The sequence below is a fragment of the Mesocricetus auratus genome, unplaced genomic scaffold (assembly GCF_017639785.1).
Source record: "Mesocricetus auratus isolate SY011 unplaced genomic scaffold, BCM_Maur_2.0 Super-Scaffold_100010, whole genome shotgun sequence".
Classification (NCBI taxonomy): domain Eukaryota; kingdom Metazoa; phylum Chordata; class Mammalia; order Rodentia; family Cricetidae; genus Mesocricetus; species Mesocricetus auratus.
In genome coordinates, this window is record NW_024429194.1 from 45,551,278 (window position 1) to 45,567,177 (window position 15,900).

Sequence of the window (15,900 nt, forward strand, 5' to 3'; positions counted from 1 at the left end):
TGAATTTTATCTGTTTCAAAGAGAAGTTTTCACACCAAGTTCTAAAATGGTTGCACTAGTTTATATTTCCCCCAGCAGTGGACAGGGGTTTCTCATCCCTATGTCCTTGCCATCATTTGCTATCGTTTATCTTCTTGATAATACTCATGTTGACTTGGGTGAAAAAGAACCTCAAGTTTAATTTGCACTTTCCTGGTGCATAAGGGTGCTGAATGTTTAAGAATTATTTATTTGTGTTTCTTCTTTTTTAACACTGTTCATTTCATTGGCCCACTTACTGATTAGGCAGCTGTACATTCTTTTGTCCTTAATTTTTGAAGATCTTTATATAGTCTAGATTATTAATGTTTTCTGCATATCAAGCCCTGCCTAGGAGGGAGCTGACTGAGACTCTCCCATTCGGTAGGCTGTGTAACTTTTCTGAAGACAGTTTCCGTTTTTGTGCAGAAACTTTAATTCTATCCATTTCCATTGGTCAATTCTTGGAACTATTTTCTGTGTTGATGAAGTCCTGTTCAAAAAGTGTTCAAGTCTGTTCACTATGCTTTCCTCTAGCAGTCTGAGTGTCTCAGGCTTTAAATTAAGATCTTTGAACAATTTTGAATTGACTTTTGGGCAGGGTCAGAGAATTCTTTCTTGTTGTTGTTCTTGTTTTACATGACAGGGTTTCTCTGTAGATTTTGAGCCTATCCTGGAACTCACATTGTAGACCAGGCTGGCCTGGAACTCACAGAGATCCACCTGCCTCTCCCTTCCAGGTACTGGGATTAAAGATGTGTGTTACCACCTCCCAACCAGGTCAGAGATTTCTGGACATTATCAAATTCATTTTGGATTCAGGATCAAGACAGACAATGTAAATAAATGAACAAAACTAACTACATCATGTTTTTCTAAGAAAGCCCTACCAGTACTGGTTTAGCATATTGTGACTCTTAATGGAATTCATGGTACTGTTTCAAGGAAAATAACTGATTTCAAAACTACAAGAATCAGAGGTAATACAACATAGGTAGCTTCCCTATGATAGAGTTGGCTGCACTGTCATGTCGCTTTATTTATTTATTTACTTATTTATTTATTTTAGCAGATTGCATTAAAGAGCATAATGGAAATGACACCAGCAATGCTGCAAAAAAAGAAAGAAATAAAGGAAATAAAAGAAAAGAAGAAGAAATTTCACAGGATTATCATGGGAAACAGAATGGAATAAAATACAGTTTTTTAACAACCATAATAAATACAGAAAATAGCAAAGAGACAATTTAATGATTTTTAAAACTCATCAGAAGAACACAATCTATGAATTGCCCTAGTCAAACAGTATGTATGCTTAGTAAATCTTCCCCTCTCATGCTTGTGTAAGTCTAAAAGTTATTGATTTTCTAGTTTCTATTACAGAGTGGCTATAATATTGGGTACCCTTTTCAATATCTTAGATTATATGGTGTTGCTTTAATTTTTAGGTTCCATTAACTTTCTTGGAGCATCTATTTTATAAAAATCCTTTTAGGTTTGCCAATTACAAAGTAAAGAGAACCTGAGGCTTCATGATTTTTTTGGTTTTATTTTGTACCTTCCTATGTAAGTTTTCTTTGAGCTCTGCTTCTCTGGTCTTCAAACTTGTAAAAGAAACTTCAGCTATTTTCTTAGTGATGTTAATTACATTAGATGAATCTCAAAATTTCCAGGAAGCCAATTATGAGCAATGTAAGCTGTTAGCCAGAAAAAAACCTTTCACCCAAAAGGAAAAATGGAGACTGTGAGATTTCCATTCTGGAAAGAAATAGAGTTAAAATAAGGTTGCTGAGTTTTCCCAGAAAAAGTATAACAGGGAACATTTATATATATCATTTTATCGATACCTGTGGCCGTAATCTTCAAGGCCCCATTCCAGACCAGGATGTGGTGGCGGGGATGGCGGTACTTCACTCTCAGCCCACCCATCATTGGGAAGCAATAGGTCTGTAAACAAGGAACAAATAAAGCTGTAGTAAGCCAGAGGGAGAAGGATTCAGTGCCTACTTTTGTTTCAGTCTATCTCTCAGACACATAAAGCAACTTTGAAATCAATAAAGCTTCACCTGGAATGGAAGGTCTCACATGAATGCTACCTGGCTGCAATGACCTGTGCCTCCTAGAGTGTCTCTGTGTGTGACCCACTCACTGGTCACTGTGACAAATAAATTCACACATCTCGATGACCTTTTGTTACTTGTGACAGCTTGGTACCTAACAATGCCCCTGACTTGTAGGAGACTCATAAAACACGTTTTTTATACCTTAATGTTTTCATAATTATGGTTTTGTTATGAATACTCTGAACTATAATTCAAGCATTTACCTGAGTGGGGAAAAAATGCTGAAGGAAATGCCTTGAGATGATGTGTGTTGTTCACTGTTTAGACAAAGCAGAGAGAAAAGGTCCACTATCTCTATCTGTGCCCCAAGGTATTGTAAAGACTGGAGTCTGGATTTGGGGCTTCCTACTAGATAGAGCATGGCACTCTTCTACAGGCTCTTCAGTAGTGGAAAAGTAACATGCACTCTGATGGTCACTATTACCAGTAAGAAGTGAATTCTGACAAGACACTGTGGGTCAGACATTGTGCTAATCACATTGTTCACGCTCAATATTCTTTCCTTTACTACAACAACGAAATAGCTATGGATGAATGAGAACTGCAGATTATATCCTTTTCCTAAATGTCTCCCAAAAGCCTATTGACAAGTTGTTAGAATGAGCCACTGTCTGGACATTCATGACTACAAAACATTCTTCTTCCATCAAGCTCCCATGGTCGATGATTTCTGTCTTTATCCATTAGTGTTCAGGTTTGTGCATTAGTAGGATAAACCAAGTCCTATATCATATCTATCGTGATCTATTTTTGTGAACACAGCTATCTATTGAGTTATCAAGCTGTAATCTATTCATCAACATTTTTCTAACTAGACTGAAGGTAAATTCCTCCTTGTCTTCTCTTTTGTCTCTTCTAAAGCTTCTTTTTTAGGAGTTTTAGAGTCTTATTAAAGGCATCACTTTAACTTTGAGTGTATATCTAGGGCCTAGCTGTTTTGCTTAGTGTGGTGACAGGAGTAGAGGCAAATATCATGTTGGTTGACTCTGTGTACAACATGCTTAGACTCTGTATGGACTTTTCTTCTCTTGACACCTTTGTTAAGCTTTGTATCAGGTATGCAAGTGTAGAACTCTAATCTCATAAAAACAATACTTCTGAATTTAATTGACTGTATAAATATACTCTTAATACACACACATACACACACACACACACAAATGTGAACATTGACAGTGTGACTTCTAGTCACTAAGTTATTGTTGGCTAAATGACCCTCTTTAGTTACCATAGTATTTTTTGTTACGTAGAGTCCATCTAATCAAGAAATATCTGAGAGATGAGAAACCATGCCTTTAAATAGGAGAAGAAAGCTATGGCCCTGGTCTGAAATTAGCACAATATTTGGCTTTTAAATAAAATTTTGTTGAAAATAGCCTCACTCCTTTATTTGCACACTTGCTTTAGTTGCTTCTGCACTACAACGGCCAAGTTTAGAGAGCTTGATGACCCCACCTTAGACTCTTCTTGAGGGTAATAATAGTGATGCAGCATTGCACACATATCTGTCTTCCTGATGGTATTTGACAACATAAAGGTGTTCAATCAACACTAGCCAAATTGAGAAGGAGAATTCAATTTCTGATCAACAATGCAGAGTGCCTCCTGCTATAGAGTGATGGATGCACTTTGGTTCCTATAAACATAAACATTAGGGGGATTTTGTTATTTCTCCAAAATCCTCCGAGGAATATGGATACAGCAGAACAGAGCACAAAGTGAGAATGTCCGGTACGAGGTAGGGAGGAAAGACCTTACTCAGTGGATGACTGGAAGGATTTGGGTCGTGGGTCACCTGAGCTGTCATCTGAGGCAAAAGTGGAGACACTGCAGGCCCAGAGTGTAAAGGTGAGGAAGGCAAAGAGAAGAAAGGTCACAGCTAGAGGCGGGTTGTGCTGAGGCTCTGTCCATCAGCATGAAGCACACTGTTGGTACACCTCATGACTATTCAGATGTCTAACCAGCTTAGAGAAAGCCCCGGGGACACAGCCTCCATCCCACTGCTATCCTGGAGCACCACACTGCCTCCATAGGAGGCCTAGCTAACAATTTTCTAATACAAATATGAATTTTCTGGTGTTCCAATTTTACAAATGTTATTCTAAAAATTCCTTTTCTATGTAGCAGCTTGGAAAGAATAAAAAGTAAAATACTGAGCAAACTGTGGGTAGTATGTACTACTATCACAAAATTAGATAGAACACAGTGTATCAACTCATAAACACATAAAGACCTTAAAGGGGAAAGAGGAAAGTTAATGTTTTGGCTGTCCAAGCTGCTATCCTCACTAGAGGCTACATTGTGTCAAGTTAACCATGCTCTGCTAAGAGAGACCCTTTCCAGTCAGTTGAGGTAAGGCCACTATCATAGTATCACAAGTATCCATGGCATGTAGCACCTTTGCTGACTCTGAAACTCAAGGCATCTTGGAATTTCTCAAAGTGAAAAATGTTAAGACTTGAAGAGAGACAATAGACATGATGAGAGCAGCATGATGCTATTTTAATTCTAGAATGTTCATAAAATCTCTAAGTCAGTTGGCTTGCACCAATTGTAAGCTTATCACTCAACTTCTAACTGAAAATGCAATGAGTTCTTGCTATGAAAAGTTGAATTTGGGCAACCTGGTAATATAGTATAGACACACAGGGATCTAATAATATCTAGACTTTATTTTTTCAAGTCAACAATGGTTAGTTGCATAAGAGGCTTACAGCAAGGATGCAGTTTATCCTCCCTTACTATGTTAGAATACCACACTATTCCATAGCAGGCACTACCAGAAATTCTCTAGCTCATATGAGAAAGGTCTTGAAGGAGCTGGGATTTTCACACCAACTTGGGGAGTCAGGATTGGAAATGAAGCCGGTACCTTGCAGGTCACTGATGAGTGGGTTTTGGTTTGTCTGTTTGTTTGTTTGGGTATTGTTGCTGTTGTTTTCTTTTTATAGTTATGGAAGTTGTTCTATCAACATCGATGTTTTAGAAGAGAAAAAAATACAAAAATCTTACCCAGAGATTATCTGTGATTGCTGACAACAAAGGACTCACTTTTTTAATGCAGATATAAAGCATAAAGAGTTCTAAGGATGCTCTGCATTCTACAGATAAATTCTCTTCCCTCCCTGCTTTGTGGATAGTGGAATTTACTTAAGGTAAGCCAGCACATACTAAGTAATTCTTTTTATTTGGTTACAAGGTAAAGTCAGCATTTCACAGGCACTCTTAGGATTAGGTAGAAAGACTTCAGTGGTTCCAAGGGAAGAATGAATACAAGGCAGGGCCTTTGCCATGACTGAGATGAACCAAAGCCAGAAATAGGAATTGAATCCAGGCTCTGAGTGTATCAAGTATGCATAGTCTTAGGTAATTATTTATCCTCACAGACTCTCTATATCTTTACCTGTGAAATGAGGCTAATAATATGACCCACTTTGAATTTGAATGTAAATTGCTTAACAACATATCAAACAAACTTAAAATAGAAAACTTTCAGAGGAACCCCTGCCCCAATATCTCACTCAGATGAAATAGTTGAGTGCGGAAGCAATCTCAGATTTACAAGTTCATTCTGAGAGAATATCAGAGTTTGGGATGTCATTATAGTTTGGTAACATCTTAGGCATCTAAAAACACAGTAGTAGACCATGCCACCACTGCACACGAGGCTGTAGAAAATTCAGTGATACATAAGATACTCATCATGTGGTATCAAGTGAAGAAAAAACTTCTTAGAAATTACCTATAGTACATTTCATTTTACTTTCTTTTTATGTATACATATCTGCATGAGGAGAAGGCTTGAAAGATCTACATAAAATGTTATTGATTAGGAACTATGATAGATAGAGGGATGAGTAATATTAAATTTTCTTTTTAATGCTTTCCTCTAAAATTTCTACAATGAATATGTATGTATTGCTTTTGCCATATAAAAAGTGAAAGCTATTAAAGAGAGGAGAAAGAGGGAGATAAAACAAGTTTCTGGGTGACCTGGAGCGTAAGCTTGAAAGAACAATGATGAAAATCCAGCAGTCTACTTGAAATGTGATCCATTCCAGTAATAAGAGAGTGTGTCATCAGACAACAACAGTCCAGCTGCCACGTCGATGGCCCCAAGCTGTGCTATTGCACTATTTGTCACATTCATCTTGGGACCAGGCACAAAAACCTGAGTCACATCATGACCAGTTTGTGGCTTCATGTAAACTCATGTGATTTTAAAAGGACTTGATAACTTTCAGTGATTAAAAACATCTTCAAAACACTCACAGTTTGCCATCTTTGATTCTCCAGTCATGGTTTGTTTTATACAAAACCCTCATGTTTGGGGCAGCAAGCACAGAAACTGTCACTTAAACGGGAAGCCTTGCCAGGAATCTGATTCACAAGTTCTGAGTCAAAGCTCTCACCCAGCCCTCAGTTCTCATGACTCTGAGTGACAAAGTCTGCACTTTGCCTAATTAACTTTTCTTTGTCCCCATACCTTCCCCCCTTCTCAATGAAAAGCCATGTTCATGGTTTTGTGCTCTATTTGAAGAGGATGGAAATGGAGAGCCTTTACCTTTTCTTTTATCTTGTGGACTGAAAGTGCCAAATGGATACGATACACTACTATCATTTCGCTTGGAGGAGCTCAGAGCTTCTTGACAGTTTTCAAAACATGGTCTGGAGAGTGCCCCACACTCTGCAAGCTCCTAAGGGACAGACACAAAAATTACATTTTAAAAATACATTCCAACTTGGACAATTGAAGCAGAGAGCAAGAATGGTCCTTGTCTGAATCCTCTTTTAAGTCTCAAGCATGTATATCTTCAACAGTGAAAAATCAAAATGGCCTTGTCCATTCAAACATCTTTCAATAAGGAACAAACAGCATGGACAATGTAGTGTTAAGGATTATGAGTGTTGGTAGCCAACACAAAAGAGGGTTAACTTTATTATTCTTTCTCCCCACTTACAACTGCCTTCTTTCAAATTTTCCTCCATCTGGGAGTACAGCTTGTGGCAGTGTCAATATGAGACTACAGTTCATGCCAAGGGTGTTTCTCTGCCAACCAGCTGGTTCCTCTCTCCCTCTGCCACTGTTTCTCCCAAGATAAGTGCATATGCTCTAGGACAAGTCAGAACCCAAGCAGTTTTTGTCACTAGAATGCCATGATTGTGTCCCACTGCAGACCCCAGGCTTTGGCCAGATGCTACCGTAAATAACTGTAATGGGGCCAGGCAGTGGTTCTCCCCAGAGCCTTTTTTTCCTTCTGTGTTTTTCTGTCCTGTTTGGATTCTGGCAGTCTATAAACAAATTCACGGTTTCCTGCAAACTGCTGTATCCAGAATAACACCCCACAGACCATCTTCCCCAGGTGTTGAAGAGGTAACAAGAGGCAGCCGACAACAAAGAACTCAGGCTTTCAGGCTGACTGTGATGACAGCGAGCTGTCTTTTGCTCTCGTGCCTACTATTTGTCTCCCTAACAGATTTCAGGGAAATGAATGATTTGGAAGTCATTCCATAGCTCTTCTCTTGGCCATTTGTGAGAGGCACATGTCACAAACACAGAGCTACTCCCCAAGCTCCCATCTCCAGGAAAGCATTTGGCCAAAACAATGCAGTTGATTTTACTTTTTCCTCTTTAGTAACAAAAAATAAAAGTCAGTATCTAGCTAAACAAAATATACAAGCATTCACTTCTATTCTGTTTCCTAAATAATTAAAATGTTTTCAGCTGCAGAGGGCTATTAGCTTCTTATGAAGACTTCTAACAGTTCTTCCACACTTAACCATATTACCGTTGGCTGCCATAGTGCTAGTCCAGCCACAGCAGGTACAGGAGACCAGTGAGTCCTAGCTTAAAGCTAGAGTCCCAGTGGGCAGGTAAAGGTAGCCTCGCCTTGCATTGCCTTGTGTTCTCACTTCACAATAGCAACAAGAACAAAAACATTTTTTTCTGCTTTTCTACCTCTTTGATAAATGACACAATCAATAGCCCAACAACTGATCAGTAACCAGCCTAATTAAAGCATCCAGCCTGTAAAATAGAGCTGTCGTGGAGGCCTCCATTAGTGTCCCAGCCAATAAAAAATATAATGGATTTTTAAACATGTTCTGCCTCTCTGAAGATGAGCTGCAGCAGGGAGAAAAATGTTTAGGGAAAGAGAAAAACAAAACCAGGTCATAACCCATTTTTAAATACCAAGTCTCTAGGCACAGACAGAATCACAATCCCTCCTGAAGCTTATCCTTTGAAAACATGCTTCTGTTCAAAACGATTCTGATTCAATCAAGGGCTCATTATGTATTCTTCCTGAGCTTCTCATCAAAACTGTTTACCTATCTTGTACAACTGGCTAATGTGGGGGAAAAATAACAACTTTATATTTTGACTTTTCTTAAGTAGCATCTTCATTTCTTTTCAATATCCGTATAATGTTCCAGCAATTACGCTGGCATTCTTGCCAAATCTAACTAATTGATTTGCCCTGATGTCTGAGCAGTGCTTAGACCTCCTCTGGGTTATGGATGCTTTTCTATGGACCAGAGGGCACTTGCTGCTCCGTGGGAGAATAGACCGAAAGCCAGTGTGCCCAGCACACACTATGCACAGCATATGCATGACATGGTGAGGCAGATACAGGAGATCACATAGCTGATTTTTTTAATTTAATAAATATAAGCTGTACATTAGGCTTCTGTCGTTATATGGAATAAGACTCTTTAATCTTCACGGCTACCCCAAAGATTCTCTACAGCTGAACGTCAAGTGCCGGCTCATTCCCCATGGAAAGCATGTAAATATTAGGGGAAGAAAATGGATCTATGTTTAAATGTCCTCATAAAAATTGCTTTTTGTAACAGTTCCTATTCCTGATCGATTCCCTGGTGAACTATATTAACAAGACACATCTGAGGATGGGTAATGAACTGAAAGTTAATACTTTCTTCTGAGGGGATACTGCCAATCCCATTCCACTCTAGACTATGGAAATAAAGATGGAGATACCACACTAGAGACAAATGCTGATGGCAAAGTACCCCAACTCCATGGGCCAGGGTATCACATTCACCCACTGCCATTCACATGCATTTTAGAGGAAGACATGGAATGAGGGAAGAGGAAAGGTAAAGCTACCTCTAAATCTATTAAAGCCACACTCATTCCTTTCTCTTTTTCTTTAGTTCTTGACCTCTGTATGAATATGGCACCCTAGCAGCATTGTCCAATCTTTTCTTAGTTGAAGTATCTTTGTTAAAGGAAGCTATAATATTCAGATATATAAGAAGGGATGACTGAGCCCTCCTTTATACTATTCTTCATATCACTCTTCAATAAGTGGGTTCCTTGTATCCCAGAACTCTATAGGAAGGACCAAATTACAGCAGACAGGCCCCTTTCTCATGTTAGGGAGCAGGAGAAGAGGACATTCAAACTATGTACGTAAGTGAAGCCCATTAAATATTCATGAAGGCTCTGTCACTTAAGCAGACGCACATGTGGAAAACAAGCTCATTCATTATATATAGTCTCCAGTAATTGGCCAATTTACATTTATTTAACATCTACAAGGTTATGTACAAAAGAGCATAAAAGGTACAGTTACTCTTCCTCGGTAGTTGATAACAGAGCAAAGGGAGAACTGGTCTATCATCTCACTACTTGAGACCACTCTGTCGGATGAAGTGCGTGCGTTTCAGACGCAGCTTTTCCATTCATTTAGCAACATGTGTTGGGAGCTCCAACAGTGGAAAAAGCAGAAAAGCGGGTACCAGTACCTGTTTTATACACATGGAGCACTTGCAATAGCTGTGTATTTTCATGACACATTGAGCACTCACCTTAACAGTGTATTTTCATGATCCAGTAATAGCAAATTGAGGATTTTAGCACTAGTAATCCATATTATAACACTGACATATATTTCATTTTGATAACCTTTCATTTTTAAATTTCAGTTGAACTTACTACTAAAAACAATGTTTGATATTAGTTTTCCAGTAGAATATACTTTTACTCTACACACAGTTGTAGTACAGAAACATATTTTGGTCTTAGGCATTATCCTAATATGAAAAGATATTATGTGCTGATATTTTTATTAATTTTTATGAACTTATTTTTTCCTGAAGTAATTCTTAGGAACATTTAATACTTAATCCTTTACATGTTTTTTAAGAATAATTTTATTTATAATTTTGTGTAAACAAAATGTTTTCAGATATCAGCATTTAAGAATTTTTTATATTATATTATTTTATACTGTATTATTTTATATCTAAGGTTCATATGTAAGTGGACATTTTCTTGACATTTATACATCATGATCAAATACTTAAAAAGAAATAAGACTTCCCATTTATTCGATAAAATAAAATAAAATGCTCAACAGATCAACTTTAACTTAGTTACTCCTCAGGTCTGTATTATCTGTGTAGATTATAGGGGAGAATATAGAGATTTGATTACATTATAATAATCTTCAAATTAAACATTGTATATATCCATCCAGTCTGGAACTTTTTAAGATATGGGCATTGCTAGCATACCACTAAAAGTTGTATTAAGAAAGATGCTTTTTTAATAAGTCCAGAACCGTAGGAATTTCCAAATATAAGCCGAAGTAAACACAGACCCATGATATTTGATAACTGATTTACTTTATATGCATTTTTCATGCTTTTACATTGTATCTAAAATATACAACCATTTGTTTCTTTCGCAGGTTCATCACAGCTTATCTGGTACATATTTCCCCAAGTTCAAACTCAGTAAATGTCAATCTACCACATGAGTGATGGAGTCTGTACATTCTGGTGGCCATTTAAACAATTTTCAGGAAATTCAAGAATGGTGTCACCTCCAGCGGTCTTTCCAGCCTCCTCAGTATCACCAGCTGGATCATGCCCCGGATGTTTCCTTCCATGGACATCGATCTCCTCAATGTTTCCATAGCTTCATGGTTAGACTTTCCCAGAAGAGTTTCCCCATTAACAGCAATCAGTTGGTCGTTCGTTCTCAGACGGCCATCCTGAGGCAGAGTGAAGAAAACAGCGTGAGACAAGAAAGCATGGTGATGACAGGTACTATTTGGAGAAAAAGTTCAAGTATGAAGATGAGAGAGTCAAAGCTTAATTCTTAGGAATGATCTCTTTTCAACGGCAGGAAGAGGTTCTGGAACTTGTCAAGCAGTCATAAATACTAACAATTGTGATCTGTGTGAAAGAAGTTATTTTTAGAAATCTTAGAGTCCAAGGCTAAAATGTAGACATTTCTGATGTTTCTTATCTAAATCTCTGTCTGGCAAGCATATGAATTTAGCACACTTCTGCCATTTGCTTTTGCAAAGACCCCACTGAGACTCAAGGAACAGGGGTTAAGAAACAAAGGCAGTAGTTATCTCACACAAGGAGGGTTTGCATTTTTAGGCATGGAGAGACTTGCTTAAAAGCTGCGTGCTTGGAATCATAATGTCTCTCCTAGATTTCCTTGCTAACCCTATTGAATGGAGAGAACAGATTCCTCCTATAATTTTTTCTAACACAAGCACAAACTTACTCATCAATTAGTTTGCAGAAGAACGCAGATGTGTGTAGTGAAGGACCAATTCACCCTAATTCTAGGAGGAAAGCTTGGCAAAGGGAATTGTCAGGTTTTTTCCTGAGATGTTCAGGCTAATAAATACTTTCATCCAGCATTTCCTTGAAGAGACAGCATTTACCACCAAGCACCAGAAACCCCGATGTGTGGAGAGTCAGCCTCACATATCTTTCCACCACTCAAGACAGTTCATTCAGAAGTCATCTTCAACCAGAAGCCTTCTGTCACTGATGTCTCCAGCAGTGGCAGATAAACTGGGAGGGCAGCATTTCAGGAAAAAAGCTTGGGCAGACCACAGTGCATCCCCTCCCTAGGAAGACTCAGTGTTTATAGACTGGTGACTGGAAACTGTCCTATACTACTTGACACTCAGAAAGCCACAAGGTTCATATAAAATCAGGAATCCTGTCCAGCAGCTGATGTTAATACATTTAACAGAAATAGGAGAAGGTATGCCTAGTACTTCACTTCTTCCATTAACTGCCTCCTGTGACCCAAGAAGTTAAGGAGATTTGTGTTTTTATAAAATTTTCCACAAAAATAATCAGAATCATGGACTTATAATGATAACTTGCCTAGGGTCACTATAGCATGTCAGATGAGACTTGCTCAAGCTTAGCTTTTATGAGCTTTGGCCCATCAGTCCTTCTCCCATTGGTAACCTATCTTCTTTTAGCTATAGATGGGAAGTGCTTAACTAAATGCAAAAGAATTCTTGCAATAAGAGTTATCACGGATGGAAGTTCAAATGCACAGAATATAATGCGAAAATGAAGAGGAAGTAAAAACCAAAACCAAAACAAAACCAGAAACCTCCCTGAGACATGAACACAACAGAAGCACAGTAAAGACTGGAAGGCAGTCATTGAGCCCCAGAGAGAAAACTCTTAGCCTAGTTGGTAGGTTTAGACTGATACAAAGGCAGATGGCCAGAGGAATTGTTCCCTAAGGAACAGGGAAAGAAAAGGAGTGACAGATGTTGGTCTAGAGAACATTTAGAGATGTCCTACACATCACCTGGTGGATGGAGCCTGGCAACACAAGATTGCAGAGCCACTCAAAGGAGTACTTGCTCACTTGAGGACAGCATTGAGATGGCCAGGCGATGGGATCAATAGGGGGTGTGTAAGATCAGATATAAACCCTTCCCAGGCCTTCCTCATGGGAACTTAATGTTTCCTCCCTCTGGCTTTGGGACTTCACTTAACCTTTACCCTAAATTACCAAGAAAGAAATCTCCTCTTCTCTGCTATCCAATTGTGAATTAGGCATACAAAGAATAGGATTAAGCCTCTGTGAAATGGTGAGATGGGTAAAACAACACAGCCTTAATGGTTTAGTCACACGAAATGAAGCACAGCTGGATCTGTTCCAATTTATCATATGATGGGCTGAATCTTGTCACTAAAATTCTCCTAATGTGTCTGGAAGCTGATGTGCAGATTTTAAAGATGCGGAGGAAGGAGAAGAATAGGATATGGACACTGGCACTGTTATCAGGAAATGGGCCAGAGTTGAGATCTGTAGTGGTCTGTCAACTGGGAGGACACCTCATCCGCTATGACAGGAAGAGGAACAATAAAAACTGAAGGAATTTGAGAAAGAATTTAATGAGAAGGAAGATGTGAGAAGAAAACAATTGTACATTAAAGCTCATACCAACGGCTATTAACATAAACTTACTTCCAGTTGCATTCTAGGTTTCAGCCATCTAGAATACATGCAAATAGGATATGTTTACTATAGTCAAGTCTAAAACAAAAGGACAGGTCAGGAGACTCACCTCAGGGCCTCTAGAATTTTTTTTATATGAGACATTCACATTTATCACATGTGTCACTAGAGTATTGTGGTCACAATAAAAATCCACACACCCTTGTTTGCCAGAGTGGCTGTCCTCTTGCTATTGGTGTGTGCTTCTTTCTCATAAGATAAATGATGGGTAATTTCATTAATGGTAATGCCAGGAAGACCACATTGTCTTAACATTTTGAATGTCATCACAGAGCTTCAAGCTTAGAAAGGTTCTCAGAGGTCCTCTGGTCCAACCTCCTCCATTTACAGATGAATAATACAATGCTCCAAGAAGACGAGGCATCGTTTATCTAACACTTATCAAGACAAAGCACTTCCATATATATTAGGGGACTGGCCCAGCTGGTGAAGGCCAAAGTTGGAAGAACAGTACAAGTCTTGAATTCACTAGGATTTCCTAGCTATGTGAATAAGAGTAACTCATTTCCAGATGGGATACTTCTTCATGAAAAGACTTTCAGAACCAGTGAAGACAGTATACCACAGGTGTGTGCTGGAAGAGAGCAGTATTGAAATCTAGGGACATACCCAGAATGCATGGATGCTGGAAAGTATAGGAGATGTCCAAGCATGGGAGTAAAGTGGAGGAAAAAAGACAAATCTGCCTTCTAATCACATGTCCCTTACTAGACATCATCTAAAATGAACTTGCTTGAACAAAGAACTTGCTACTCACACTCAAACATATTCCTGAAAATCACGTTTATCTTTTTACTTTGAAATAATTTTCACCAAGGATATTAGTTTTCCATGACATTTTTTCTACTAATATTATGTTCAGTAGATATTTGGGCACGGGAGTAAAAACCTACAACTTTATATAAGTGAATACAAATATCCAAGGATATTACTTAGTAATTTTAGTATACATACTTCATCACAATTTGGACCATGCTTATGCTTTTCAAAAGTAATAAATCTTGGGTTTGCAAGATGGCTCAAAGGGTAAAGGCGCTTACCATGTAAGCCTGATGACATGAGTTAGGTTCCTGGAACCCATATAAAGTGGAAGGAGAGAATTAATTCCACAAAGTTATCCTCTGGCCTACACATGTGTGTCATGCATGTGTTCTTACATATACAGGCATCATCATACACATATGTACTCATAGTAATAATAATAATAATAAATTTATAGATTTAAAGCCAAAGGAAACCTTTCTTCCTATCATACTATCAGCAGAACTCTAAGCACATAGACCCAGTCCTTACCTTTGGCACACAAAACAATGCCGAAGAAAGGGGGGGGAAATGAGAGTGAAAACAAACAGTGACTTCCTCAGGGTACTTTAGTGATATGAAAAACTCACATGAGGTGTTAATTTCTCTCTTGCCTGTGCCTGGGATGACTAAGAAAGTCATCAGCCCTAACCACTTATAAAAGGAGGGATCAAGTGCTTGGGGACCAGATGCATGAGTGTTACTTTTCTCTGCAGAGTATCTGTAGAAGCATTTTGTGTGACTTCATTTAATTATTTCTTCCAATGATCTTGTGATATTAGTATTGCTTCCAACATTTACTATATAATGATGTAAAGACAGAGGATCATTTACATCAATTGACTTCAGAAGGGTCTTAACAGGGCCAGATCTTTGCATCTCTCCCCTCTTTTCTTTTTTGAGACAAGGTCTCAGCTTGGTCAACAGGCTGACCTCACTGTGGGACTCAGTATGTAACCGCGGCTGGCCTCAAACTCACAGCAATCCTGCCTTTAACCTCTAGTGACAAGGATAGGTGTGAGTTCCTATTGTGCTATTTTGATTCCAAAATCACATTTCTAGAAATGATTAAGGGTACTAAAATATTGATAAAACACCTAATAAGTTTCTGCTGTGTAGTCATTATGCTTATACTCTCTCAGTGCGTGAGATAATTGAAATCTTATGATAACACTATCTTTTAAAAGAAATTGAGGCTGAGAGGAGTTGGATAAACCCCTAGTCATGCTCTGTGAATAGCTTTGAACCAGGTCTGGGTCACTCTGGTGTCTTGTTTTCTGCTCCTCTGCTAATAATCCTTAAGCTTTATGGGATCTTGGATTTCTCCAAGAACCTAATAATATTAAGGGATCCTAGTGTCTTCAAAGCAAATATTTACACCAGGGTTTCTCTGCAATTGCACATTTGTACCAGATAATTCTTTGCAATAAGGGATTGTCATGTGTGGTGCAGGATATTTCACATGCCTCCCGCATACCTGTGAAGATGTTCAGGGGACCCTGTGACCTTCTAGCTCAGCTCCTGTGCTCAGTTCTTGAGGACTTCTTCTGTTCTGAACTGGTGATGTCACACAGCTCCACGCACTTTCATTAGGCAGCTTTACATGGCCCCTCCATGTAAAATTGTAAGGAG

At 38.6% G+C, this 15,900-nt stretch overlaps 1 protein-coding gene across 2 annotated transcripts in view; it reads right to left on the bottom strand.

Annotated features, from left to right (window-relative positions):
• Pard3b (par-3 family cell polarity regulator beta) overlaps nucleotides 1-15,900 on the bottom strand; it is a 953,942-nt gene that overhangs the window by 397,354 nt on the left and 540,688 nt on the right. For both annotated transcript variants that reach the window (XM_013113796.3, XM_005070579.4), the window contains 3 exons: nucleotides 10,994-11,164; nucleotides 6,706-6,838; nucleotides 1,866-1,965 (listed from right to left, as the gene is read on the bottom strand). In XM_013113796.3, the coding sequence (XP_012969250.1) occupies nucleotides 1,866-1,965; nucleotides 6,706-6,838; nucleotides 10,994-11,164 (404 nt within the window). The remainder of the gene's footprint in view (nucleotides 1-1,865; nucleotides 1,966-6,705; nucleotides 6,839-10,993; nucleotides 11,165-15,900) is intronic.